Here is a 26,972-nt window from a genome sequence, read left to right as displayed (position 1 = left end):
AAAGTGCCACACTTACATAAATATATATAATATACATCCATTGTTTCTCTCCTGTATACTCAATCATTTTAACCACTAAACTACAATTTTTACTGAGTACTTATTTGATACAGTAGGCAGTGATAAAGATGAATTCATCTAGTATATACTGTCTTATAACCTTCTTTCTTTCACTGAGGCAAGGAAGGGTGGAGAGGTCAAAAAAACCCCTACATTTAGTACCTCTCATTCCAAATGTGGTCTTAATACAGATGGTTTAGAACAAGCAAAAGATTTCAGGGAAACTTCCTTACGGTTTTAGAACTCTATAAGCTTCAGATAGTATTTAAAATCAAATGGCAGCCCAGCTGGAGGCAATGCACTAGACCTGAGGTCACAGCACAAGCCAGGCAAGTCCTGAGCCAAGGTAATGCCCAGGCTAAGAGCCTGGCCTGTGACCCTGACCAGGCTGGCTCTCAATAAAGATGGCAGGAGAGGCATCCAGCTGGCTCGGTTGGTAGAGTATGCAGCTCTTGATCTCTGAGTTCAAGCCTCATGTTGGGTGTGGAGATTACTTGAAAATAGTACTGTATAATACCTTTAAAAAAAAAAAAAAAGATGGCAGGCACCCTGGCTCTGGTGGCTCTGGGCAGCCTGGAGTCTGCTTCAGATTCTGTGTCTCCCTCTCTCTCTGCCCCTCCCCAATTCACACTCTCTTTTTCTCTTTCTCAAAAATAAGTAAATGTTAAAAAAAAATTAAAAGACAAATCAGCTTTATAGTAAAACTGGGGAGGTCAGAATAAGATCTGTGATCACCCTCCCTGTGGCCATGAGCCACCACTGTGTGTCCGTCCAGCTGCAAAGTGACAAGAAGCTCACCCAGGAGCAAGTATTAAACAGCTGAAGTCCTAATACGAAGCATAATCCTCAGAGAAAATGAAAATTATAATCCCCAATTGACATGAAAATACTACTTCCAACAAACCAGAGTATCAATTTGTCAAAAAAACTAAAGGGAAAATAGTACTACCTTCTCCTATGACTGATCCCACTAGGCTCACAGACATGGTGAAAGGAAATTTAACATCTGTCCTCCCAATGATTCTTAGTGGTGAGTGGATAAACATGCCATGCTTAGGCTTTGTTACAACCAAAGATATATTTCCACTGACCTTGCTTTTTGTTGTTTAAAAAAATTTTTTTTAATGTTTGCTTATTTTTGAGAGAGAGACAGTGTAAGCAGGGGAGGTGGGGGGGAAGAGTGAGAGTGAGACAGAATCCAAAGCAGGCTCCAGGCTCCCAGCACAGAGCCTGATGCAGGGCTCAAACTCATGAACTGTGAGATCATGACCTAACGTGAAGTCGGACGTTTAACCAACTGAGCCACCCAGGCTCCCTGTCCACTGACCCTGTTTTTGCCTATGCTACAGTAAAGAACTGAACTACTCACATTAGCTGCATCCTGGTGAATTCTACATCCTGGTGCTTCTACTACATATTTGGGCTTTAGAGCATTTACTCTCTCATTCTGGGCCAAGATAATGCCAATGACCAATCGAGAATAATGCAGGCACAAATGACTGGAGCGGCCATGGCCAATGCCCCAAGACAGGAACAAAGCTTTCAGAGCAAAGTGGAAAGTTTCGAAGCTCATGGATCACCAGTGGGCACTAGATGATGTCAAAGAGGAGCTCGTGGCCAAAGATCTCCACTTTGAAGGCATGTTCAAAAAAGAATTGTACATCTGTATTTATTGAAGCAGGAATTAGCTCTGTTGGGAACACGCTGTAGCCCTTAACCTTGTAAACTGTTTGAGCTGGGGCCTCTCAGAATAAAAAGGAGAACACAATGAGCTAGTGGACATGCAGCAAGGGTCATTCTTGTCTCAGCCAGGTTTCCCTTTATGTTTGAAACTAGAGGAAATTATTGTATTCTGGGTGACTTACAGGGAAAGAATTATTTTTAAGATGTTTAAAAAAAATCCTTCTGGTGATAACAGAAACGAAAGGCAGAGAAGGGAGAAACTCAAGCTAGTGATACTATATAAAAACTTAGCAAAAATTCAATCTTCGTTAGAAACACTGCCAATTATAATTATCATGTACAATCAGCCTGATATCTAAACCACAGTAAACTCCTGTTTCCTTGAGATCCAAATATCCTGAATTTTTACATCTAATTTATGTGCTAGTATTCTAATAACTTCCTTTACAAAGGTAATAGTTTTCATTAATGAAAATTTAGAAACTATTTATGAACAAAACAAATATCCCTGTATTGTTTGTTCACTGTGAGCCTACTCAATCACATAAAGAGCAAATGTATTACAACTTTACTCAAACAAATTCTTTTTCAGAGTGAATATTCAGGGCCGGGACATACTTAACAAACACTCTATATCTCTTAATACTGTCCAGGGAAAACTGGTGACCCTGACACACTGCTGGATTCTCAAGTGCCTTTAGGAATGATCAAGTATAGGTTAAATAATGAGATATTCTTCATGTGGAGTTCAGAATAGATCAAATCAACTGAAAAAAAAAAATCAATGGCTGTGTGCTATGATATGGTGACTCAAATGAACTAAAGACCCAGTTACCTGACTCAGAGTTTACATATCATTTTAAGAAGGCAGAGAGGGTAAGTGATACATAGAGAAAGGTTGTCCAGGAATAACTGTCTGGATTCAATGTCCTAGGAAAGCGGCAGGATGTCATTTCTGTATCCAGAGGTAAATGTAATTTGCATGTTGAGTAATATAGTCTAAAGTGAATGACTCTTGACTCTACAAATTAAACCACTTTGTTTTCTCTTTAAAAGACAAATCAGGGGCTCCTGGGTGGCTCAGTCAGTTAAGCATCCAGTTAAGCATCCGACTTTGGCCCAGGTCATGATCTCAAAGTCTGTGAGTTCAAGTAATGCATCGGGTTCTGTGCTGACAACTCAGACAGAGCGTGGAGCCTGCTTCAGATTCTGTGTCTCCATCTCTCTCTCTGCCTCTCCCCAACCTGCACTCTGTCTCTCTGTAAAAAATAAATAAATCTTAAAAAAAAAATTAAAAGACAAATCAGTTGTATAGAAGACTGAGGGGGTCAGAATAAGATCTGTGGACCCAATTAATGTCAATATGTTTGCTAGTTGTTTACAAAATGTTACCACTGGAAAAAATGGGCATAAGGCATAAGGGATCTATTTATTTTTTTAATGTTTATTTATTTTTGAGAGAGAGAGATCTCCTGTGTGTGCAAGCTGGGGAAGAGCAGAGAGACAGGGAGACAGGATTCCAGGCAGGCTCTGTGCTGAGAGCGTAGAGCCCAATGTGGAGCTTGGGAACCCATAGACCATGAGATCATGACCTGAGCTAAAGTCAGATGCTTAACTGACTGAGCCACCCATGTGCCCCTATTATTTTTCATAAGTACATATGAATCTACAATTATTTCAATAGTTTTCTATTAAAAAATCAAATTGAATTCCCTAATAATACACCCAAAAGAAATGTGTATACATATAGGAACTTATACACACACACACACACACAATGATCACAGCAGCATTATTTGTTATTACCCTAAATTTGAAAACCCAGTGCTCATAAGCACAGTATGAATAAATTAAGGTATAATTCTACCATAGACAATGGTAATGAAAATGAACAAACCATTGCAATATCCACAACATGAAAGAATATAGACAGTGAACCAAGGACATGAGACATAAAACAATATAAACTGTAACACTCTCTTTTGTAGAAAGCTCAAAAACAGAACAAATCTATAGCCTTAAAGTCAAAAGAATGTGTACCTCCATAACCTTAAAGTCAATAGAACATCATCTGGGGATGATGAAGAAAGCAGTGATTAGGAGGAGGCCCAAGGAGAGGTTGTAGCATGCTACACAGTTCTACATGGTGGTTATCCAAATATGTTCACTTACTAGAGGGACACCACATGGCTAAATGTCCGGAATATACAACTAGTGGGAAAATAAGCTCTAAAATGTCATATAAACAACTACCCTTGCATATATAGTCAAATGATCTTCATCACAAGCGATGCCAGCATCACCCACAATAGAGAAGGGGCACTCTCTTCAACAAATAATGCTGGGGAAACTGGATATCCACACACAAAAGAATGAAGATGGCCCTTTATCTTACATCATGGGCAAAAATTAATTCAAATAGATTAAAGACCTAAACAAAAGATCCAAAACTATAAAGCTTTTAGAAGAAAATATAGAGGAAAAGCTTTAGGACACTGATTTTATAATGCTTTCTTGGATAGGACACCAAAAGCATAACACAAGCAAAAACTGACAAATGGGACTATATCAAATTTAAAAACTTTTATGCACCATAGGACATGATCACCAAAGTGAAAAAACAACCTAATGAGTGGGAGAAAAGATAAGTAAATGACACAGAGTTAATATCCAGAATATATAAAGAACTCCTAAAATTTAACAAAAACATCAAATAACCTGATTATAAAACAAGCAAAGGACTTAAGTAGACATTTCTCTGAAGATGATCTCCAGATGGCCAGCAAGTATATGAAAATATGGTGAACATCAGTAGTCACTGGGGAAATGCAAAACTACAATAAGATCCTACCTCATACCCACTAATCTATTATAAAAACAAACAAACAAAATACCAACAATAACAACCACCACCACCACCATTGGAGGAAACCCAGAAAACCCAGAAAATAACAAATCACGACAAGGATGTGAAGATATCAGAATACTTGTAGATTCTCAGGAAAGTAAAATACTGCAACTACCAGCAACGCCCATCTCCGGAGCTCTTTACATCTTGTAAAACAAAAACTCTATGCATATTAACAATCTTTTTTTGATTTAAAATGTCTCTTTCATCTGATATGAATATGGCTACCTATCTCTCTTGGTTAGTATTTTGCATGGAATATCCTTTTCCATCCTTTCACTCTCAACCTACTCATGTCTTTGGATCTAAAGTGAGTCTCCTGGGGCACCTGCGTAGCTCAGTTGGCTGAGGGTCCGACTTCGACTCAGGTCACGATCACACGGTTTGTGGGTTCGAGCCCTGCATCGGGTTCTGTGCTGACAGCTCAAAGTCTGGAGCCTGTTTCAGATTCTGGGTCTCCCTCTCTCTCTCTCTCTCTCTCTGCCCCTCCCCGACTCATGCTGTCTCTTTCTGTCTCAAAACTAAATTTTAAAAAAGTTAAAAATGAATAAAGTGAGTCTCCTGTAAATAAACAAACAAACAAACAAATAAAGTGAATCCCCTGTAGACAGTGTATTGTTGGATCTTGTATTTTTATCCATTCTGCCAATCTCGGTCTTTTAATAATTTAATCCATGTATATTTAAAGTAATTACTGATGAGGAGGGGCTTAACTCTCTCAAAATTAAAAACTTTTGTACAGGGGCTCCTGGGTGGCTTAGTCGGTTAAGCGTCTGACTTTCGCTTAGGTCATGATCTTGCGGTTCATGGGTTCGAGCCCCGCGTCGGGCTCTGTGCTGACTGCCAGCTCAGACCCTGAAGCCAATTTCGGAGTCTGTATCTCCCCCTCTCTCTGACCCTCTCCTGCTCACGCTGTCTCTCTCTCTCTCCTAGAAATAAAAAAAAAAACAAAAAAACAAAACAAAAAAAGAAACTTTTGTACACCAAAGGACATTATCCACAAAGTGAAATGACAAGCTACAGAATGGGAGAAAATATCTGCAAATCAAATATCTAACAAAGGACCGATGTCCAGAATATAGAAAGAAATCCAACTTAAAAGCAAAAAGACAAACAATTCAATTAAAAATGGGCAGAGTCTAATTAGATTTTTCTACAAAGAAGATACAGAAGACCAGTAAGTACATGAAAAGATGCTCAATATCATTAGTCATTAGGGAAATGCAAATCAATGTAATCACAATGAGATACCACTTTACACCTGGCTAGGATGGCTATAACAGGGGAAAAAAAAAAAAAAAAAAAAAGAGTAAGTGCTGGAGACAATATGGAGAAACCAGAACCTTCTGGTTCCAATGCTGGTGGAAACGTAAAATGCTGCTGCGAAAAACAGTTTGGAGTTTCCACAAAAAGCACAGAATTGACATATGACTGAGCAATTCCACTCCTAGGTATGTATGTATGTACATACGTATGTATGTATGAACTGAAAACAAGGACTCAGATAGATACTTGTAAGCCAATGTGCACTGCAGTATTATTCACAAACAGCCAAAAGATGGAAAACAATCCAAGTGTCCACTGATGAATGGTTGAATGGACAAACAAAATGTGGTATATACATATAATGGAGTATCATTCAGCCTTAAAAGGAAGGAAATTCTGATCTATGCTACAGCATGGATGAACCTTTAAGACATTATATTAAGTGAAACAAGCCAGATACAAAAGGGCAGATATAGAATTATTCAATTTATATGTGGCCGTTAGAACAGTCAAATTCATAGTGACAGAAAATACAACAGTGACGACCAGGGGCTAGGAAGAGGGACAATGGAGTTATTGTTTAATGGGTAGAGTTTGAGATCAGGCTGATGAAAAAGTTCCAGAGATAAGTAGCGGTGATAATCACACAACAATGTGAATGTATGTAATGCCACTGAACTGTACGGTTAAATATGGTTAAAATGGTTAAAATAATCAATCTTATGTTATTCAGATTTTACCACGATACAAATTTTTTAAACCAGGACAGAATGTTAAGTGAAAAGGAACCAGACGACACCGAAAGGGCAAATATTGTATGACTCTATGTATTTAAAGTACCTAGAATTAAGCAATTCCAAAGAGACAAAGCAGATTAGAAATTATCAAAGGAAGAGTGATGGCGGGTAGTTATTGCCTAATGGTTACAGGGTTCTGCTTGGGATGATGAAAAAGTTTTAGAAACCGGTATCAGTGTTGGCTGCACACCACTATGAATGAAATTAATGCCAATGAATTGTACCACAAAAATGGTTAAATGGCAAATGTTATGTGATATATATTTTAGCACAATAAGAATATAATAAAGCTAGGTTTACACACCTATAATTAATATTAGCCAAAAATTTACTTTAGTCTGAATCACAGCAAAACAAACAAACAAACAAAAAAATGATACCAAAAGAGTTCCAAGGGTTAACCTGAATAATCTGGATTGGTGGCCTACACTCTTCAAATCTACTGGAAATTAAATTAAATTTCTCCCTATTTTTATTCACTATATCTGATATAAGGCAGTACATATTTCCCATTTTTTTTCCTAGGACCTGCTTTGCTTTTCAATCTCATACGAATTTACAAAAAAATTATTTTGACTTGGATAGCCTTTGTAGTTTTCAGACTAATTGACTTTGTCCCAGCTTTTATTATGTAAGCCATTACACATGGTTACAAATAAAATGTTTTAAATAAACTACACTGCAATGAAGATAGCAAACTTTCAAAAGGGATGAAGCAATGACTGGGATCCATTCATTTCTCTCTCAGTCCAGCAATAATCAAGTGAAATACTTCACAGATACAAAGGAAATTTTGTGAAGTCCTCTGGTGAAGAATTTTAGTCAGTTCATTTGTCCAAAGAATCGGTGGCAGGGAAGAAGCCTTTGGGCTCTTCTTCAAGTTCACTTACTATGTATTACTGAAAACAGGACAGAAGATTTATAATACACAAAAGAGAGAGAACAAATTACTAACAGAAAATGTACTTCCAGGGCATCTGGGTGGCTCAGTCGGTTAAGCGTCCGACTCTCGGTTTTGGCTCAGGTCACCATCTTACAGTTTTGCTGGTTCAAGCATAGAACCTGCTGGGATTCTCTCTCTCTCTCTCTCTCTCTCTCTCTCTCTCTCTCTCTCCATCCCTCCCTCCCTCTCTCTCTCTCCCTTTCTCTCTGCCCCTCTCCTACTCATGCGGTCTCTATCTCAAAATAAATAAACTTTTTTAAAGTTTTTAAAAATTAAAAAAAAAAAAAGAAATGCATTTCCAGATTACTATTTTCATGCAAAGGATAGGGGAGAGATGGTAGAAAAGAAGAGAATGGGAAGAATGACAGTAATGGAATAAAAATCGTGATGGGAAGAAATTACACAAATTCTCTGTGAGTGGAAATCTCATAATGATGTAATAAAAATGTAGCAACAGGGATATGCTAAGGACCACCTGACCAGAAACATTAGGATTTCAGAAACTGCAAAATTAGGCCAGGTGATGAGACGAAGGACCTCTAGCCAAAAGATCAAAAGCAGTCTGACAAGGCATAGAAACAGGACAGACCCGAGTGGTGAACAGGAAGAAATGGTGCAGGTCCGCAGCATTTGGATTAGAAAGAACCTAGTAAGGCAGAGGTGCCACCCAGGACAGACTAACATGATGGCTGTCAGAAAGGGTGTACATAACCCTGGCAGTCACCACCGTCCAGGGTCCAAATCTCAGGTCTGCAGATCCAAACATAACTTATCCACGCTAGAGTAAATCCCACTGCTACAGATTCTCAAAATTCCTTAGGTACCTTCATAATATTCATTTATCACAACTGCAATAATTTCTTTGATGCCTTTGTTCATCGGTTAGACTATAATCTCCCCAAGAAAAGGGACCATGGTTGTCTTTTTCATGGCTGTATTCTAGAACATTGCATGCCTGGAACATACTGAGATCTAGAGAGTGCTCACTCTGCCCTCCTTCCCTCCCATTTCCCCTCTCCTTCTCTGGTGTGTATGTCACACCCATGCCCACATGCAAAACGAATAAATGAAAGTCAGTTTGTCCATCTCATCTGGACAGTGCTAGAGATTAAATTCTGTCTCATTTGATTTCAAGCTTTCCCTAGGAATAAACACTTGGAACTGCTCTAGGAAAGAAAAAATTCTTCCTATAGATCTGTTAATTTCATACGCTAGAGGACAATCAAATTGCACTTTCTTTTAACCAGCCTTGGAGAAATCTAGTAAGAATTGGTATTAGGCTCTGAAGCTTTTAGGGCTACCCTCAGCACCCTGCTCTCAAACCAAGCCTACATTCTCAGTCTTTAAGACAATATTACTCTCTACCTTGCATGACAATTACTTGTGCACAGATCTCATTTTCTGTGACAAGTCCAAGACATCTTTTTTTTTTTTTTTTGAAGTTTATATATTTTGAGGGAGACACACACACACAGAGACACAAAGTCAGAGAAAAACCCAAGCAGACTCCACCCATCAGCGGGAAGCCCGTCGTTGCAGGGTTCGAACCCATGTACTGTGACATCACGACCTGGGCCAAAATCAAGAGCCCGACGCTCAAATGACCAAACCTATCAGGTGCCTCCAAGTCGAAGACATCTAATTCACCTTTACGTTCCAGAGCATCTGACACTTAGCACTCAAAAGATGCTACAAGGAATGAATAAATTGTTTTAAATAAATTTTACTATTAATAAAAATAATGTCAATCATCAATCAACCAACCAATGGTCCTTAACACTGAGCTCTTTATGCCAGGCACCATAAGTCTTCATCTGCACTATCTATATTAATTGTCCTAACTCTGTGGAGTAGGTACCATTATCTCTATCTCACAGATGGGTAAGGACCTTTAGCTATGTGCTCACAGTTACACAACTAATAGGTAAAGTACAAAACTGAACCAGACACTTGAACCCCAAAGCCAGCAACCAGACATTAGAATTATATTTCATATACACAAGGAACAAAATTTCCTTTAAAAAACACTGTTAATAAAATGAAAAGGCAAAATAAACTAGGAGAATAAGTCATGACACATATAAGGTTAATCCTTAAACAAATGCAGGGGTTGGGGTTCTGTCAAACCCATCCTCCACACAGCTGAAAATCTGTATATAATTTTGGACTCTCCAAATACTTAACTGTTAATAGCCTACTGTTTACCATAAGCCTTACCAATAAGAAAGTCAATTAACACATAATCTTTATGTTACATGCATCATACACTGTGTTCTTTAACAACAACGTAAGCTAGAGAAAAGAAAATGTATTAAGAAGATCATGGGGTGCCTCGCTGGCTCAGTCAGTAGAGCTTGTGACTCTTAATCTCAGGGTCATGAGTTCAAGATCCAACTGGGCGTGAAGCCTAGTTAAAAAAAAAAAAGATCATAAGGAAGAGAAAATACTATATTTTAAAAAAAGTGTAAATGGACCCATGCAACTCAAACCCATTACTCAAAGGTCAACTGTATCTGAAAGGACTTGCATCCGGAATGTATGAAGAATATTTTCAAGTCAATAAGAAGACAATCCAATTATAAATGGGCAAGATTGAACAGACACCTTACAAAAATCCATACAAATGGCCAATCATACCATGACGACACTCAACATCATTAGTCATCAAGGAAATGTAAGTTAAAACCATAAATTATATTCCAGCACACACCCATTAGAATGGCTATAAGTAAAATGACAAATATCATGTGTCAGTGAGGGCGTGGAGAAACTGGAAAACTCATACATTGCTAGTGGGAGTATGAAATGATACAGACAGTTTGAGAAAAGGCCTGACATTGCTTAAAAAGTTAAAAAAAAAAAAAAAAAGGATGACCCAGCACTTTGACTCTTAGGGATTTAACCATGAAGAAAAAAAATATATGTCCACATGAAGACTGGTACATGAACGTCCACAGCAGTTGTGTTCACAATAGCCAAAAAATGGAAACAACTCAAATGTCAATGAACAGGTGAACAAATAAATTTCAGTACAATTATACAATGAAATGAACACATAAAATTAAAGTAAAACATCAGGACCCCTGGGTGGCTCAGTTGGTTAAGTGTCCGACTTCAGCTCAGGTCATGATCTCACACTTCAAGTGTTCAGTACCCGCATTGGGCTCTGTGCTGACAGCTCAGTGCCTGGAGCCTGCTTCAGATTCTGTGTCTCTCTCCTTCTCTGCCCCTCCCCAGCCTGCACTCTGTCTCTCTCTCTCTCAAAAATAAACATTAAAAATTTTTAATAAAAAAAATTTAAAGTAAAAGATAAAAATAAATTGGAACTGCTGATACATTAAAAAAAAAGTCTTAGATATGTGAAGCCAAAGACAATAAACAGAAATAAGTGATACCATTGTTCTAGAGTGTTAGAAATCAAATCAATGGTTGTATAAGAACGCAGTGGTAGACACATTCTATATATCAATTACAATGATCATCCACAGGTGAGATCTTTGTCAAAACTCACTGAACTCTACATATAAAATTTTTTAATGTTTATTCATTTTTTGAGAGAGAGAGAGAGTGGGGGTGGGGCAGAGGGAGAGAGGGACACAGAATCCAAAGCAGGCTCCAGGCTCTAAGCTGTTAGCAGAGAGCCTGAGCGGAGCTCGAACTCACCAGCCGTGAAATCATGACCTGAGCCAAAGTTGGACACTTAACCGACTGAACCAGCCAGACGCCCCTAAAATCTGTACTTTTATTTTATGTACATTTGATCTCAAAAGAGCTAACTTTAGAGAGGGGGAAAAAGAGGGGTGCCTGGGTGGCTCAGTCAGTTAAACGTCCAACTTTGACTCAAGTCATGATCTCACGGTTAGTGGGTTCAGGCCCCGCGTCAGGCTCTGTGCTGACAGCTAGCTCAGAGCCTGGAGCCTGTCTTCAGATTCTGTGTCTCCTTCTCTCTCTCTGACCCTCCCCTGCTCACACTGTCTCTATCTCTCTCAAAAATAAATAAAACATATTTTTTTTTAAAAAGGAGAGGGGAGGAACCTAGAAAAATATCAGTAACCCAAATATTTATCAATGGGAGGCTGTTTAAATAAGTTTTGATCCATACAACAAATTCTATGAATAATAGGGAAGTATTCCAGGAAGGGATATGTAAAGACTCTGAAGATTTACACTTAAGTGAGAAAGGCAAAGCATAGATCAATGAGGATATTGTGTTAGCTTTGGGGTAAAAAGAGTGGGAATGACCACATTTACTTTTGCTTGTATATGCAAAACAAATCTCTGGAAGGATGAAACATAAGCAGCAGTAGAACTGAGCAGATGGAAAGAAGGTGCTTTTCACAGTATACCTGTATAACCTATTAAAAAATAAAATTACCTGGGAACCAGAAAAAGGTATCTGCTCTAAACTTCCCTTTATCACATTCCCAATCCTTCCAAATGAGATCTAAAATGTGAAAGAAGCTAGCTGTAAAACAGACCTAACTCCATACTCTGCAGTCTGAGGCAAATCCTAATGCAATAGGCATAGACTATCAGGTCAGATGCCTGAGTGCAAACTCCATCTGTACCACCTGACTTTATAACTTTATGAAAGTTACTTCTCTGCACCTCAGTTTTCTCATCTTCAAGAAGGGTGGTTGGAAGTTAAAAGAGAAATTACATGCAAAACAGTCAGAATAATAAACACCCAGTAAATACTATTTTTACTATTAAAACAGATCAATTAATAGATACTATAATTCCGTTAAGAAACACTATGATTGGGGCGTCTGGCTGGCTCAGTCAGAGCATGGGACTCAAACTATAATTCTATTTCCCTATTTATTTGTACATATTTGTAGATACTGGTATATGCATAGAAGATATAGAACGATTCAAACAATCCCTTAGAATTCAAAGTTTTACTTTCTTCCATTCTGTGTTCTTTTCCCTCCAACTTGTTCTTGACTTCTCGGCCAAAGTAACCTACTTGAAAAATAAAGTGCTTTAATGTCACCCCCTTCTTAAAAGGCTTCAGTGGTTTTCCAATTAATTTAGAATCAAATCCAAAATACCACCTAGCCTGCCTGGTCTGGCTCCCACCATGCTCTCTGGCCCTTCTTGCCCTTCATTCCCTACCGAGGCCGCACCTGCTTTCAGTCCCTCTGATGGGCCAAATTCTCACTTGCCTCTGCAAATGCTGTCAGAATGCTCTTCTCCAGCCTTCCCAACTTGTTCCTTCTCCTCAGCTCGATTAGAAGTCGTCTCACAGAAGCTTTCCAGAAAACTCTTATTAAAATACATCTCCCCCCCACCCCCATTTTTCTTTCTCAACTTCTATTGGTTTCCTTCATAGAAAGCACTATCATTGAATGTCTGTCTGCTTTTGTTTTATCTCTCGTGGAAGAGTAGCTTCAAGGACAGGACCACGTTTATTTTTATATGCCACCAGGGCCTAGTACCAAACCACCTAACAGTCAGCACCTAACAAATAACGGTGGAACGAGTAAAATGCTATCCCATCTGTGAGGCAAGTCCTAAAGCAGGATTCCCACTCACGACCATGGTCACTAAAAAATACATACAAAACCTTAAAATATCACAATGTGTTATTTTAAGTTATTCTTTTCAGAAATGGTTATATACATAAGACAATGGCATCTGAACTCTTCTTATCTGTGATACATGGTAAGAAAATTAGAATACTGACACAAAGGTTCACAAAATCATACTGACCCTGGCAAAGGGAGCTGTACTTTTATCTTCTAACCAATGTCATAAGATAGTATAACCATTTGTCTGTGATTGTTCTATGCTACTAAATAATGGAAAGACAAAGATGTGTACTACTGCAAGGCTTTGGTTTTTCGTTTACAATTTCAATAATCCAATACCACTAATTCAAAACTGTAAAATTAATGTTAGGGGAAGGATAATCCAATTACACTACCAATTCTAACTCATCACATTCAAACTCCAGAGTAACATTATAGGCATATTCATTAATCAAAGAATAAAAATTAAAAAAGCACCCTACATACATGGGATATTCAGATTAGGGACCTCTTTCTAAGAAGGAGCCCCCAAGTGATTTCAATTGTAAGGAGAAGGATGAGAACTGATGCAGGTCTTCCCACCTCATCTAAGAGCAATCCTGTTCTTCTAGACCTGCAGGCCAAAAACTTTGGTGCCATCTTGGACTCCTCTCACTCCTCAAATCCAATGTATCATTAAATCTTATTGGCTCTACCATCAAAACACATCCAAAATCTGATACTTCTCACCATCCCCCCAACTGCCACTAGCCTGGTGCAAGCCACCACCTCTTGCCGAAATTACTACAATAGCCTTTTTCCTAACTGGGCTCCTCAACTCTCCCTTTGCCCTCTTTCAGTCTCTTCTAAACATTGTAGTCAGAGGGATACTATTAAACCATCATGTCACTCCTCCGCTCCAGTTTGAGTTCCTATCCCAGACAAAAGTCAAAATCCTTCCTAAAGTCTGCAAAGCTGTACTTGATCTGTCCCCACCTGATCATGTGGACCTCATCTACTACTCTCTAGCCACTACAGCCTTCCTGACTTGTCCTCAAACACTAGACATACTCCCACCTCAAGGCCTTTGAACTTGCTTCCTCTGCCACAACCACTCTTCCTGCAGATACCCACATGGCCAGCTCCCTTAAACTTCCTTCTGGCCCTTACTCTTGTCATTCTCTTAATAAAACCAAGTATGACCATCATACCCAAAATTTCAACCCCTCACCCTGACCTCTTCATCTCATCTACATCCACAGTCCTCTTCTCTGCTTTATTTTTCTTCTTAGAACCTACCACTACTTCTAACACAGCATACATGATAGTTATTTACTCTGCTTATTGTCCAGTCGCCATTGACTAATCTCCATGTGGGCATAAATACAGCCTATACACTGCTGTCTCCTCAGCACCTAGAACAGTATCTAACACATAACAGACACTTGACAAATATTTGAATGAGCAAGTAAATGAACGAATAGGCTTAGAATGAGCAAGAAAATAGGAACAGAGAAGACGAAACAGGTAAGAAGAGTTAATTGCAGGTGAAGATCTGGGGCTCAGCTTCACCTGTGATGTTTCTGGCTCCATCAACATTTGTGAACCTGGTTAGCAATCACTACTTAAGAGTGAACTAATGTCCAATCTCGAACTAACATTCACTATAAGCACTGAGTGTTTCTTCCAAATTCATTATGAATTCTAATTCACTCAAGAAGAAACCTGGAAGAGGGGCGCCTGGCTGGCTCAGTCCGAGGAGCACATGACTCTTGGTCTCAGGGTGGTGCATATGAGCCCTACGTTGGGTGTGGAGATTACATATGTAGTACAAAAATGAGAAATTTAGGGGAAATGAAACCACAAATGACAAACATTTTACCTACCATTATGAATTGTGCTTTAACACGCTACCCGCCCACAACTGAAACTTACAATGAGGCATACGCCTAAGGACCTAAGGCCAGAATTTTGAAGTAATGCTACATAAACAAGAGAAATCAAGGAATCTATCTAAACCAGATTCTGCCACCAATCAACTGTATGACCAAAATCTCTGTGAACTTGTTTCCCACCCTGTTAACATAAGGATCACTACATCCAAGTCACTCTCAACTACTCCTCCAAGGATGAAGTAATGGGAAAGTACTTTTAACGTACTGTTTTCAAAGCATAAAAGGCCATACCCCATACAAATACAAGACACTAAATTCTAAGATATTAACTTACTGTCCATTAGAAAGATTTATTAAAAACAATGCCTTTTTGGGAAACTTCACATTTCAAAACTTTTTATAGACTTATAAATCAGGATGTAGGGTGCCTGGGTGGCTCAGTCAGTTAAGCATCTGACTTTGGCTCAGGTCATGATCTCACAATTCATGGGGTCCAGCCCCATATCAGGCTCTGTGCTGACAGTTCAGAGCCTAGAGCTTGCTTTGNCCCTCCGCTGCTGACACTCTGTCTCTCTCCTACTCTCTCAAAAATAAATCAGGATACAGTGATTTCTCCCCTAGACTCCAAATTAAGAGAATACATATTTTACTAGTATATTTGCTTCACAAAAACAACAGAAATGAAGTTTTTCTCAGTTACAATATTATATTGCACAAGAATTTCCAAGCAATTAACCACAAGATTATTAATATATTACTCAACATGATATACACCAAAAATAGATATATGTTAATATGTATATGTATATAAATACCTCAAAGTCTCAGGGATTGGGGTGGGAGGAATGACTGCCAAGGAGCAAGAGAGAACTTTTTAGGGTGATGGAAATGCTGTCTTTATTGGGATCATGATCACATGGGCAAACACATTTGTTAAAACTCATCAAACTGCATTTTAAATGGGCACAATTTCTGCATGTAAATTACACCTTAATAAAGTTAGTTTAGGGGCGCCTGGGTGGCTCAGTCGGTTAAGCGTCCGACTTCAGCTCAGGTCATGGTCTCGCGGTTCCTGGGTTCGAGCCCCGCGTCCGGCTCTGTGCTGACAGCTAGCTCAGAGCCCGGAGCCAGTTTCAGATTCTTTGTTTCCCTCTCTCTCTGACCCTCCCCTGCTCACACTGTCTCTCTCTCTCCCTTTCTCTCTCGCAGAAACAAATAAAAACATTAAAAAAAAATTTTAAATAATAAAGTTAGTTTAGATCAATTAAAAGTCTATCCTATTTCCTCAAAATAAAATTTGAAAAAAAATTACTCAGTTGCACCATGGTCTCAAGAACTTGCATAAGGAGATCTATTGCAACAGGTTTGAAGACTTAACAGAGAATGTCAATGACCAAATAAGTCAACTCATGACCTTCCGGCCTCAAGGTCAACTCAAACTCAAATTAGAAAAAAAATAAAGGCAGCATAATCAGGGGGTAAAAATAACGTCAGCTTCTTTTTATGAAAATGAAAAATGCTATTTCTTATGAAGACACTGCGGAAAAAGCACAGGTTTGGAGCCCTTCAAAACCTAGGCTGGAATGGTTATAGGCTGTTAAGCGTGTGACCTGGAGAGCTCTCAGTCTGGAGGCTTGGTTTCCCTATCTGTAAAATGGGGATAATGATGGCTTAAGAGTGTGGCCTAGCGCACAGTTAAGTGTTCCGTATATGATATGCAATTCAGGATACTAGTGAAGACTCCGTAATTTAGCGCTGGCATGCAGATCTAAGGCCCCTCGGTTTCCGTCTAGGGCGATCGTGATCACTTTCGCACATCTAACTGCCCTCAACCAGGCTTCATTTCCCTCCTACACACATACACCCTACATCTTTTCTGGTCCAGACCATCCCCTCTCCCGTGCAGCTCCCAGGGGCCCCCAACCTCCCGGGCCCCCACCTCGTTAAGGAAACGGGTGACATCGTAGACTCTCCCGTGGATCACCAGCCATATCTCCTTCATGGAGTTGTGCTTCGCCACCTCCTCCAATCGATAATAGGTGACGGAGGTCTCGACCCCTTGCCCTTTCCCATCGTTGCCGCTTGCTTCCACAGTCGCCATTGGGCCTGAGCAGCTCTTCTCCACCACTAACCGGGTTTCCAAAGCTAACTTCCTCGAGGTGGACTCTGACCTCAGCACTCCCCGGCTTCCGTAACCAGGGCTCCTACGGCCGTCGGTGGGCTCCTGGCAACAGCCAATCACGCTTCCGGATAGTTCCTGGTTCGTTTTCTTCTCACCAATGAAACAACGGATTCTGTTTCAAGTTCCACCCACCCCTCGCCCGATCCTTGGAGCGTAGGCCTGGTTCGAGATCCGACTAGCCAATCAGAATCGTCCATCCCTCCAATCTCACCAACCGCGTACCGAGATTTTGGAGAGACGCCTACACCGAGACGGATAGACAGGTGTTAAGCAAGAGAGGTTTCACCTTCACTCTGCTTTCCCTCCTGCAGAGTCTGGTAACTGGAGGCTAAATCTCCATTTTCCTGCTTCCTTTCTCTTCACTTCCCTTCCCTTCGCCGCGGACCTCTCTGGAGTCTCACGAATCTTGTTCCCCCCCACCACTTGTGCGGCCTTTGTTTCGGCGCGGGTTTACACCTTTGTTTGCAACCTTCAGGCTATGATCTGTTGCCCGTCTAAGACTCATTTTCCTAACCAATAAAATGAGCAAGATAACGTCTTCCTGTAGAGAAGTTTGGCCAATTAAATGAGGGACCGTTATCTGTACAGCGCTTGACACAGTAATTAAAACATAACTGATAGAGGTGCTAAAAATAGGTGGGAAGGGAGGGGGCGTAATTGGCCTAAGGCCATGGACAGGTAGGGTATGGCCACTACTAAGAATCTGATTTTATTATACATTAATTCTATCTTAAAATTGGGAAAGGGGATCTGGTTTTTATTCTTATTTTAATGTTTATTTTTGAGAGAAAGAACGAGCGGAGGAGGAGCAGAGAGAGAGAGAAGGGGATACAGAATCCAAAGCAGGCTCAGCACTGTCCCTGCAAAGCCTGATACGGGGCTCGAACCAATGAACCGTTAGATCACCTCTGAGCTGAAGTCAGATGCTTAACTGAGCTACCCATGCGTCCCAGGGAATCTGATATTTAAGGAATTTTTTGGTGATCAGAACATAGCTATGCTATTTTCGTTTCCAGGTGTTCTAAAATAGAATTCATCTCAACTTTTCCCAGCTAGAGGTCCCAGCATTTTGGAGTTCCAAGCTTGATTGATGTGCATTATCATAAACTACTCTTTTTAAACTGCCATCCCAACTGACAAACTGACTAATGTCATTTTCATCATGTCACTCTCCCAGCCTCTCTCCAATCCATCCTCAACCTCTGTTACTGACATTTTCCACCATTCCTTTTATAAGGCTTGTGTACCAGCCACTGACTCCTAAACCTGCTGGGGAAAAAACAAAAAAACAAAAAACACATTTCTGTGATCATACCAGATCCACCCACTCTCTTCCTTCCAAAGCCTACTCACTTTCAATTCCTGAAATTTCTTTTTCACAAATTCTCCTGCCATTCCAAGCTCCAGTGGTCCCATCTCTTTACAGTACCTAAACGTATTACTTATTTCAGGAACGCCCTGTATCTGTAAATATTAACTTCCATATTTACCTTTCAAATGAGACTGACTTATGAGAGAAATTCCACATGACTCTTAGGCTATTGCACAAACTAGATTCTAATATATACATTCATTTCAGAGATATTTACTGAATATTTACTGTGTCACAAGTACTGTGGTAGGCTCCGTGACACAAAGCTAACGTAAGAAATAGGCCTTTTAGGGGCGCCTGGGTGGTTCAGTCGGTTAAGCGTCTGACTTCAGCTCAGGTCATGATCTCATGCTTCATGGGTTTGAGCCCCATGTCAGGCTCTGAGCACAGAGCCTGGACTCTGTCTCTCTCTCTCCCTCTCTCTCTCTCTCAAAAATAAATAAAGATTGAAAATTTTTTTAGAAAAGAAATAAGCCTTTTAAAAGAAACAAAAACAGGGGCGCCTGGGTGGCTTAGTCGGTTAAGCGTCCGACTTTCCGACTTTCGCTTAGGTCATGATCTCGCGGTTTGTGGGTTCGAGCCCTGCGTCGGGCTCTGTGCTGACTGCCAGCTCGGAGCCTGGAGCCTGTTTCAGTCTGTGACTCCCTCTCTCTCTGACCCTCCCCTGCTCACGCTGTCTCTCTCTCCTAGAAATAAATAAAACATTAAAAAAAAAAAAGAAACAAAAACATTTACATATACATAAATTTAAGTTCTAGAAATAGAGATCTGTTCCAAACACGATAGGACAGAGCTTTGAACACATATTTGTTAAATGAATGACTCACACTTAACCCCGGCGTGCCTGAGTCACCTGAGGAGGCTGTGTTAAAAATGCAGATTCCCCAGGACGTTAAGCTTCCGACTGTGGCTCTGGTCATGATCTCAGGGTTCATGAGTTGGAGCCCCGCAAAGGGCTCTTTGCTGACAGCTCAGAGCCTGGAGCCTGCTTCGGATTCTGTGTCTCCCTCTCTCTGCCCGTCCTGGCTCTCTTTCTCTCTCTCTCAAAAATAAACCAGCATTAAAAATAAGAAAAAAGAAAAATGCAGATTCCTTCCTGTCCAAACAAGGAGACCCTTCCTCACCTTGAATCTTGTCTTGCCTTATTACTTACTCGGACCAATAGACTGTGGCACGGGTAGTGCTATGGAAGTTATGAAGTTCAGACCTCAAGAGGCCTTTAAGTTTCCATCTTCACCATGTGAGAACACTACTCTGAGATCAAGATGCTGTGAGGAAGCCTGGGATTAAAGACCAGCCATTTAAACTCCCAGCTGAGCCCACCCCTTCATCAATTTGTCAGCTGAGTGCAAACACCGTGAGTGAGCCCAGGCTTGCTCAGCAGAACTGCCCAGTAAACCCAAAGAATCGTGAGAAATAATAAAACATTGATTTAACAGAGTAAAAAAAAAAAAAAAAGTAAATTCCCAGTCCCACCTCCAGAGGTCCAGTGGGTCTGGATATAAAACCAGAAATGAAAATTTTGACTTTTTTTGAAATTTTATTTAAGTAATCTCTACACCCAACATGGGGCTCAAACTCATGACCTCGAGATCAAGAGTCCTGTGCTCCCTGACTGAGCCAGCCAGGCACCCTGAAGTGAACATTTTTAGCACGTATTTGTGGTGATTCTGATGCAAGTGATCTGTGGATAACTTTGGGAAACACTGAACTTTTTCTGAAGTATATGTCTTTATCTCTCATACAATAAATTAGTAAATTTATGCAGCATTTCTTTTTTTTATCTCCACCTTTAGGAAAGGAGTCCAATAGTGTTTTTCAAGACCCTAAGATGGTAGTATTAAAAAAAACCTCTCAACAAGGGGAAAGGTTGAAGAAATATATTTGGAGAACCATAGAAGCAAAAGCAGGTGTTCTGGAACTGGGAAGAGAAAAGTGGTTTGGGATTCCTCCAGTAATAGGAAATCCACAAGTTTCCTTAAAGAAATGGAGGAGGGAAAGTGGGGGGAGGTCAGGGCAAAGGATGTCAGAGGGAAGGGCTACAGAAGCCATGCAGGGAGATCAGACCTTCTATGGAAGGGCTCCCAGCGAGCAGACATACTTGAGACCCAGTGAAGAGGCTCTCAGCTCTACGATAGATCTTCTGGAAAGTGAGCAATGTGGCCTGAAGACTAGAGGACACTTCCTGAATGCCGTGCACTATGTAAAACCACCGGCGAGAAGGAGAGGACCTGCCTCCATAAATGACTGAGAATTTCTCATCATCATGGCAAGAAGATCACGAAGTGTTTTTTATATTATTTTTTAAGTTTATTTCTCTCTCTGAGAGAGAGAGGGAGGGAGAGGGAGACAGAGAGAGTGCAAGCATGCATGTGGGCAAGCAGGGGAGGGGCAGAGAGAGAGGGAGAGAATCCCAAGCAGGCTCATGTTGTCAGCGCAGAGTCAGTGGGGGGTGGGGCTCAATCTCAGGAACCACAGGATCATGACCTGAGCTAAAATCGAGTCGGATGCTTCATCAACGGAGCCACCCAGGCACCCGAGACACTGACATTTTTTGCAAGTATGACCTCAGATTGAATTGGATTCAGAAAAACATTGTGGCCTAAATATATTGATTATAAGTTCATATTCAAAATCACCATGTGGTAGCCAGAAAGTCCAGCTTGGCATCCCTGTCCCTGCCACTCACAAACTTAGTACTTTTAGGCCGCTTTCTTGATCTCTTTTTTTTCCAAGTGAATACCCAATTGTTCCAACACCATTGGATGAAAACATAATTCCCCAATGAATTATTTTCCTATCTTTCTTGAAAATAGATTGCCCATATAAGTGTGGATCTTTTTCTGAACTTTCTAGTATGTTCCAGTGATTTCTCTGTCCTACTGCCAATTCTACACTGTCTTGATTACTATAGTTTTGCAGTAAGACTTGTAAGTCCTTCAGTTTTGCTCTTATTTTTCAAAATTGTTTCTACTATCTTAGATCTTTTGTATTTCCACATAAATTTTAAACTCAGTTTGTTGAACCAAGTAAAAAGACAACGTCACTAGTGATAAATCATGCTGATAGCATGGTCTGTGATGAGGAGAGCACTTTATCACTATGACATTCTTCCCCAAAACCATAACCCCAGTGTAAGCATGAGAAAAACATTAGGCAAGCCCACATTGAGAGGCATTCTACAAAACACCTGACTGGTATTCCTCCAAACTGCCAAACTTATTAAAAACAAAACAAAACAAAACAAAACAAGGAAACACTTAGAAATTGTCACACACCTAAGTAGACTAAGGATATACGATAACTAAATGGAATGTAATATCCTGGATTGGATCCTAGAACAAAAAAAGAACATTAGGGGGGAAAAAAAACCAGTGAAATCCAGGTAAAGTAAATAATGTACCAGTGTTGATTTCTTAGTTTTGACAGATATACTACAGTAAATGTTAGATGTTAATACTATGGGAAGCAACTATATTATGGGTATACAAGTACTCTCTGTACTATTTTTGCAATGTTTTTATAAATCTAAATTTATTTTTAAATCAGCATGTTAATTTCTATAAATGAGCTTATAGATGAACATATATAGAGAATAAACATATTAACAACTTTGACTCTCTCAATCCACAAATGTGGTATATTGCTCCATTATTTGAATCTTATTTTAATTTGCAGTTTTTGGCATAAAGGTCCTTTGTGTTTTTTGTTAAATCTATTCCTAAATGTTTTATAAATGGAGTTGAGTTTTCAATTGTTTGCAGCTATAATAGAAAAATGTAATTGATTTTGTACATTGACTTAGTATCCTGTGATCTTGCTAAATTCACGTAGAATTCTAATGGTTGTTTTGTATATTTCTTAGATAACTTTTGTAGCAATCATGTCTTGTGCTAATAAGACAATTTTACTTCCTCCTTTCTAATCTGTGTAATTTTTTTTCTTGCCTTATTTCACTGGCCGTGACTTCTAGTACAGCCTTAAATAAAAACAGTGAAATGCGCATCCTTGCCTTGTTCCCAAACATAGGAGGAAAGCACTCAAGTCTTTTATGATTAAATATGATATTGTCTACAGGGTTTTCAATTGATGTCCTTCATCAGACACAGGCAGAATTCCTCTAGATTCCTAGTTTCCTATGTTTTGTTTTGTTTTATTTTGTTTAATCATAAAAGGATATTGAATTCTGTCAAATATTTTTCTGCATCTTTTGGGATGATCATATGATTTTTCCTCCTTTATTCTGTTAATATGGTGAATTACTTTGAATGGTTTTCAAAAACTTAACCGTCTTTGGGGCACCTGGGTGGCTCAGTTGGTAAAGCATCCAACTTCAGCTCAGGTCATGATCTCACAGTTCATGAGTTCGAGCTGTGCTGACAGCTCAGAGCCTGGAGCCTCCTTCAGATTCTTTGTTTCCCTCCCCTGCTCACTCTCTGCCTCTGTCTCTGCTTTTCAAAAATAAATATTTAAAAATTTTTTAAAAAACGTAATTATCTTTGCATTCCTGCGATAAACTCCACTTGGTTATGATGTTAGCCCTCTCTATATACTGTCGGATTTAATTCACTGGTATTTTTTAAAGATCTTTGCATCTGGAGCGCCTGGGTGGCTCAGTCAGTTAAGCATCTGACTCTCGATTTTGGCTCAGGTCATGCATGATCTCACAGTCGTGGGACTGAGCCCCATGTTGGGCTCCATCTCCACTGAGTGTGGAGCCTGCTTGGAATTCTCTCTCTCCCTCTGCCCCTCTCCTGCTTATACATGCTCCTGTGTACTCTCTCTCTCAAAATAAATAAATATTAAAAGAACCTTTGCATCTATATTCATGAGGAATATTGGCTGTAATTGTCTATTCTTGAATGCCTTTGATAGTTTTCTCCAAGCTTTCTGATAAATATTTACTGAGTAACCACAGCTAAGTACTGTTTCAACATGAGTATTAAAGAAAGACTCAACACAGTGCCTGCCACAGAGAGTCCTCAGTAAATGCTGGCTATTTTTGCTGTTATTATTTCTAGGTGTTATAAATGAGACCCACCTTTTAAAGAAACTTACGAAGAGAAAAGTGGCACTTACCATATAAAACATTTTTATTTATTATTATTATCACAGTGCCTGGGTGGCTCAGTTGGTTAAGCGTCTGACTTCAACTCAGGTCATGATCTCACTACTCATGAGTTGGAGCCCCACATCAGGCTCTGTACTGACAGCTCAAAGCTTGGAGCCTGCTTCAGATTCTGTCTCCATCTCTCTGACCCCTCTTTGCTCATGCTCTGTCTGTCTGTCTCTCTTAAATATAAAATAAAACATTTAAAAAATGTTATTTAGTAGTAGTAGTAGTAATAGTAGTAGCATTTTTTAAGTAGGCCTCATGCCCAACATGGAGCCCAGTACAGGGCTTGAATTCACAATCCTGAGATCAAGGCCTGAGCTGGGATCAAAAGTTGAATGCTTAACCACCTGAGCCATCCAGGCACCCCACCACATAAAACATTTTTAACATTAACATTTTACTTTTGCTGTGTTATATATTAAAAAATCTTCTCCTCCCTGCTCTCCAGAGGCATGATCCAAAATTTATCTCAGATAACAGTAGCCATCAGTGTGCAAGTGCTGCTCCAGAGAAGTCCTTATTTACCTTGCAAGCTCATTCTACTGTTTTTGTATAAATAGTGGAATTAGAACAGGAAATTGTCAAGGAAAACACTGTGCGTGCTCCATGAGAATAGGCAAGAAATAAGGATTCTATCTCATTTTTCTGCAGACATCAAACATACCTCCTGTGTTCTCATTCCTTTTTGCAGGGGCTACGGGGGCCCGCTTTCCTGTTCCAGGCATGGAATACAATGAGGTGGCCCTCAAATCTGTTCTTGCCCTTCTCAAAGCATTGTGTCTCCTGGAAACCTATTCTCTTCCCGCCAGAGGGAAGACAAACTCTCAAAACCATCATAGTCCAACACTCTCCTTCCCTTCCTGGGGTCAGACCTGGGCCATCCAGTGTCAGGGAGGCTTCAGGAAGTTGATGCAAAGTTAGAACCCATCTCCTTCAGGGTATGGCCTCAGGGAGGGTTTGGTTTACAAGCATCCCAGAGTTGTTCCAACCCTCAGGTCAGCCAGACCTTCCTGGCTTGTTGGGTGGACCCTCCTGAAGCTCCCCCAGGACCATCCTGTTCAGTCTTATGCCAGTGGGGCACGACCCCCAACAGCCTAGCCCAGCCTCATTTCTAAAAATGAAAGAAACAGTCACTGTGTAAATAGCCATTAACAGGGATGCTTTCTACCCTGGGTTGATTTTCCTGGCCTCGAAACACCAACTTTATTTTCCTGCTGTTATATGTTAGTTTATTCTCTTTTTTTGTTTTGTTTTTTATTCATTTTTGAGAGAGAGATAGAGACAGCGTGAGCAGGGGAGGGTCAGAGGGAGACACAGAGGCTGAAGACAGGCTCCAGGCTCTGAGCTGGCTGTCAGCACAGAACCTGATGCGGGGCTCGAACCCACGAACCATGAGATCATGACCTCAGCTGAAGCTGGACGCTCAACCGACTGAGCCACCCAGGCGCCCCTATGTTAGTTTATTCTTAACAGGTAATAAATGCATTCACATATTTCAAAAAGAAAAAAATGTGTATATAGATATATATGTCTATTTATTAAAATATGTATATAAATATAAGCAAATTATCCTTCATATGGGATGTATTGATTTGCATACCTACCCACGTGTGAGGGTTTGTGCTTTTGTAAAATCTTACCAATAGTGTGTGTGATAGATAGACCAAAAAAACAAAACAGAGTCCTAAAATACAATCAAGAATAGAAGACATGTAAAAAACAAACAAACAAACAAACAAACAAAAGTGGGTGGAGGTGTCCATCTGGGTCAGTTGGTAGAGCATACGACTTTTTTTTTTCATTTTTTTTATACATTTGTTTATTTTTGAGAGATGGAGAGAGATAGAGCACAAGTAGGGCAGAGAGAGAGGGAGAGCACATAACCCGAAGCAGGCTCCAGGTTCTGAGCTGTCAGCACAGAGCCCGATGCAGGGCTTGAACCCATGAATTATGAGATCATGACATGAGCCTAAGTTGGACTTTAACCAACTGGGCCACCCAGGCACCCCAAGCATGCGACTCTTGATCTCAGGGTTGTGAGTTCAAGCCCCATGGTGGGTGTAGGGATTACTTTTAAAAAAAAGAATAGAAGATGAGGTAAAAATGTAATCTCAAATCACTGAGGAAAGGAGGGCCTTTTATAACGTTGAGAAAAAAAAATAATGTTTTTCCAGAAATTTTCTTTCTGGAAAATAATAACTTTGCTATATATCCATTTGGCAGAAGAAACTCCAGTCTGATCCAAATTTAAAATAAAAAATGAAAAAAAAAAAGACTATTGAGGAGCCTGGGTGGCTCAGCGGATTAAGCATCTGCCTTCAGCTTGGGTCATGATCTCACAGTTTGTGAGTTTGAGCTCTGCATCCGGCTCTGCACTGATGCCTCAGAGCCTGGAGCCTGCTTTGGATTCTGTGTCTCCCTCTCTCTGCCCCTCCCCGTCTCTCATTCTGTCTCACTCTCTGTCTCAAAACCAAATAAGCATTTAAAAAAATCATGTTTCCACAAACACAATTTCCTTTAGGCTGGTTTTGCCCTAGAAATTCTTCAATTGTCTTTTGTCAATGGTCTTTATCCAGTTTGTTGAGGATGACTAGCAAGGCACATAAAGTTCCTTTGTGATTAGGTTAACTGCCAATATATTTTTAAATCTGCTTTATTAAGATATTATTTATATGTACTAATATACTTCTTATTAACCATCATCCACATGTATTTAAGTAGAAACTCTCTCATGGGTGAGGCTGGAGACGTAAACAATGGTTATGGATTAAGTGATAAATTTTTAAAAATCTATTTATTTGTGTGAGTGATCTCTATACACAATATGAGGCCGGAACTCACAACCCCTAGATCAAGAGTCACATGCTCTTCCAACTAAGCCAGTCAGGAGCCCCTAAGTGATAAATTAATAAATTAAGATAAGGGAGAGTAGAAGGGGCAATTTTTTAATTTAATTTTTTAAGTCCCTAATACATTTACAGGGTTCAAAACTAAAAAAAAAAGTAAACATCTTAATAAAAGCTCTCCTGCCCACCTTTTCTGCCCACTTTCCATCCACCTACCCCAGATAATTATTTAATAATTTTTGTGTGTAATCGTCCTGAGTTTCTCTATGCAAATGCTGGTAAATATAAATATTTACTCTTAGCTTACTCACTTTTATATAAAAAGTAGCAAACAACATACAGTTCTGTATCTTGGCCTTTTTTTTTTTTTTTAACTTAATGGCATCTTAGA

General features: G+C 39.8%; 1 protein-coding gene and 1 pseudogene across 2 annotated transcripts in view; one reads left to right on the top strand and one right to left on the bottom strand.

The window, feature by feature from the left end:
* Positions 1–17,246, bottom strand: part of CYB5B (cytochrome b5 type B) — a 36,235-nt gene extending 18,989 nt beyond the window's left edge. For both annotated transcript variants that reach the window (XM_077755678.1, XM_077755679.1), the window contains exon 1: positions 17,005–17,246. In XM_077755678.1, coding sequence (XP_077611804.1) covers positions 17,005–17,166 — 162 coding nt within the window. In that variant the 5' untranslated portion in view covers positions 17,167–17,246. The remainder of the gene's footprint in view (positions 1–17,004) is intronic.
* On the top strand, positions 809–1,736 carry LOC144224470 (ER membrane protein complex subunit 3 pseudogene; annotated as a pseudogene).
* Positions 17,247–26,972: the final 9,726 nt, after the last annotated feature.

This window comes from Crocuta crocuta, unplaced genomic scaffold (assembly GCF_008692635.1).
Source record: "Crocuta crocuta isolate KB4526 unplaced genomic scaffold, BGI_CrCroc_1.0 scaffold152, whole genome shotgun sequence".
NCBI classification, from domain to species: domain Eukaryota; kingdom Metazoa; phylum Chordata; class Mammalia; order Carnivora; family Hyaenidae; genus Crocuta; species Crocuta crocuta.
This window is presented reverse-complemented; position numbering and strand designations above follow the sequence as displayed.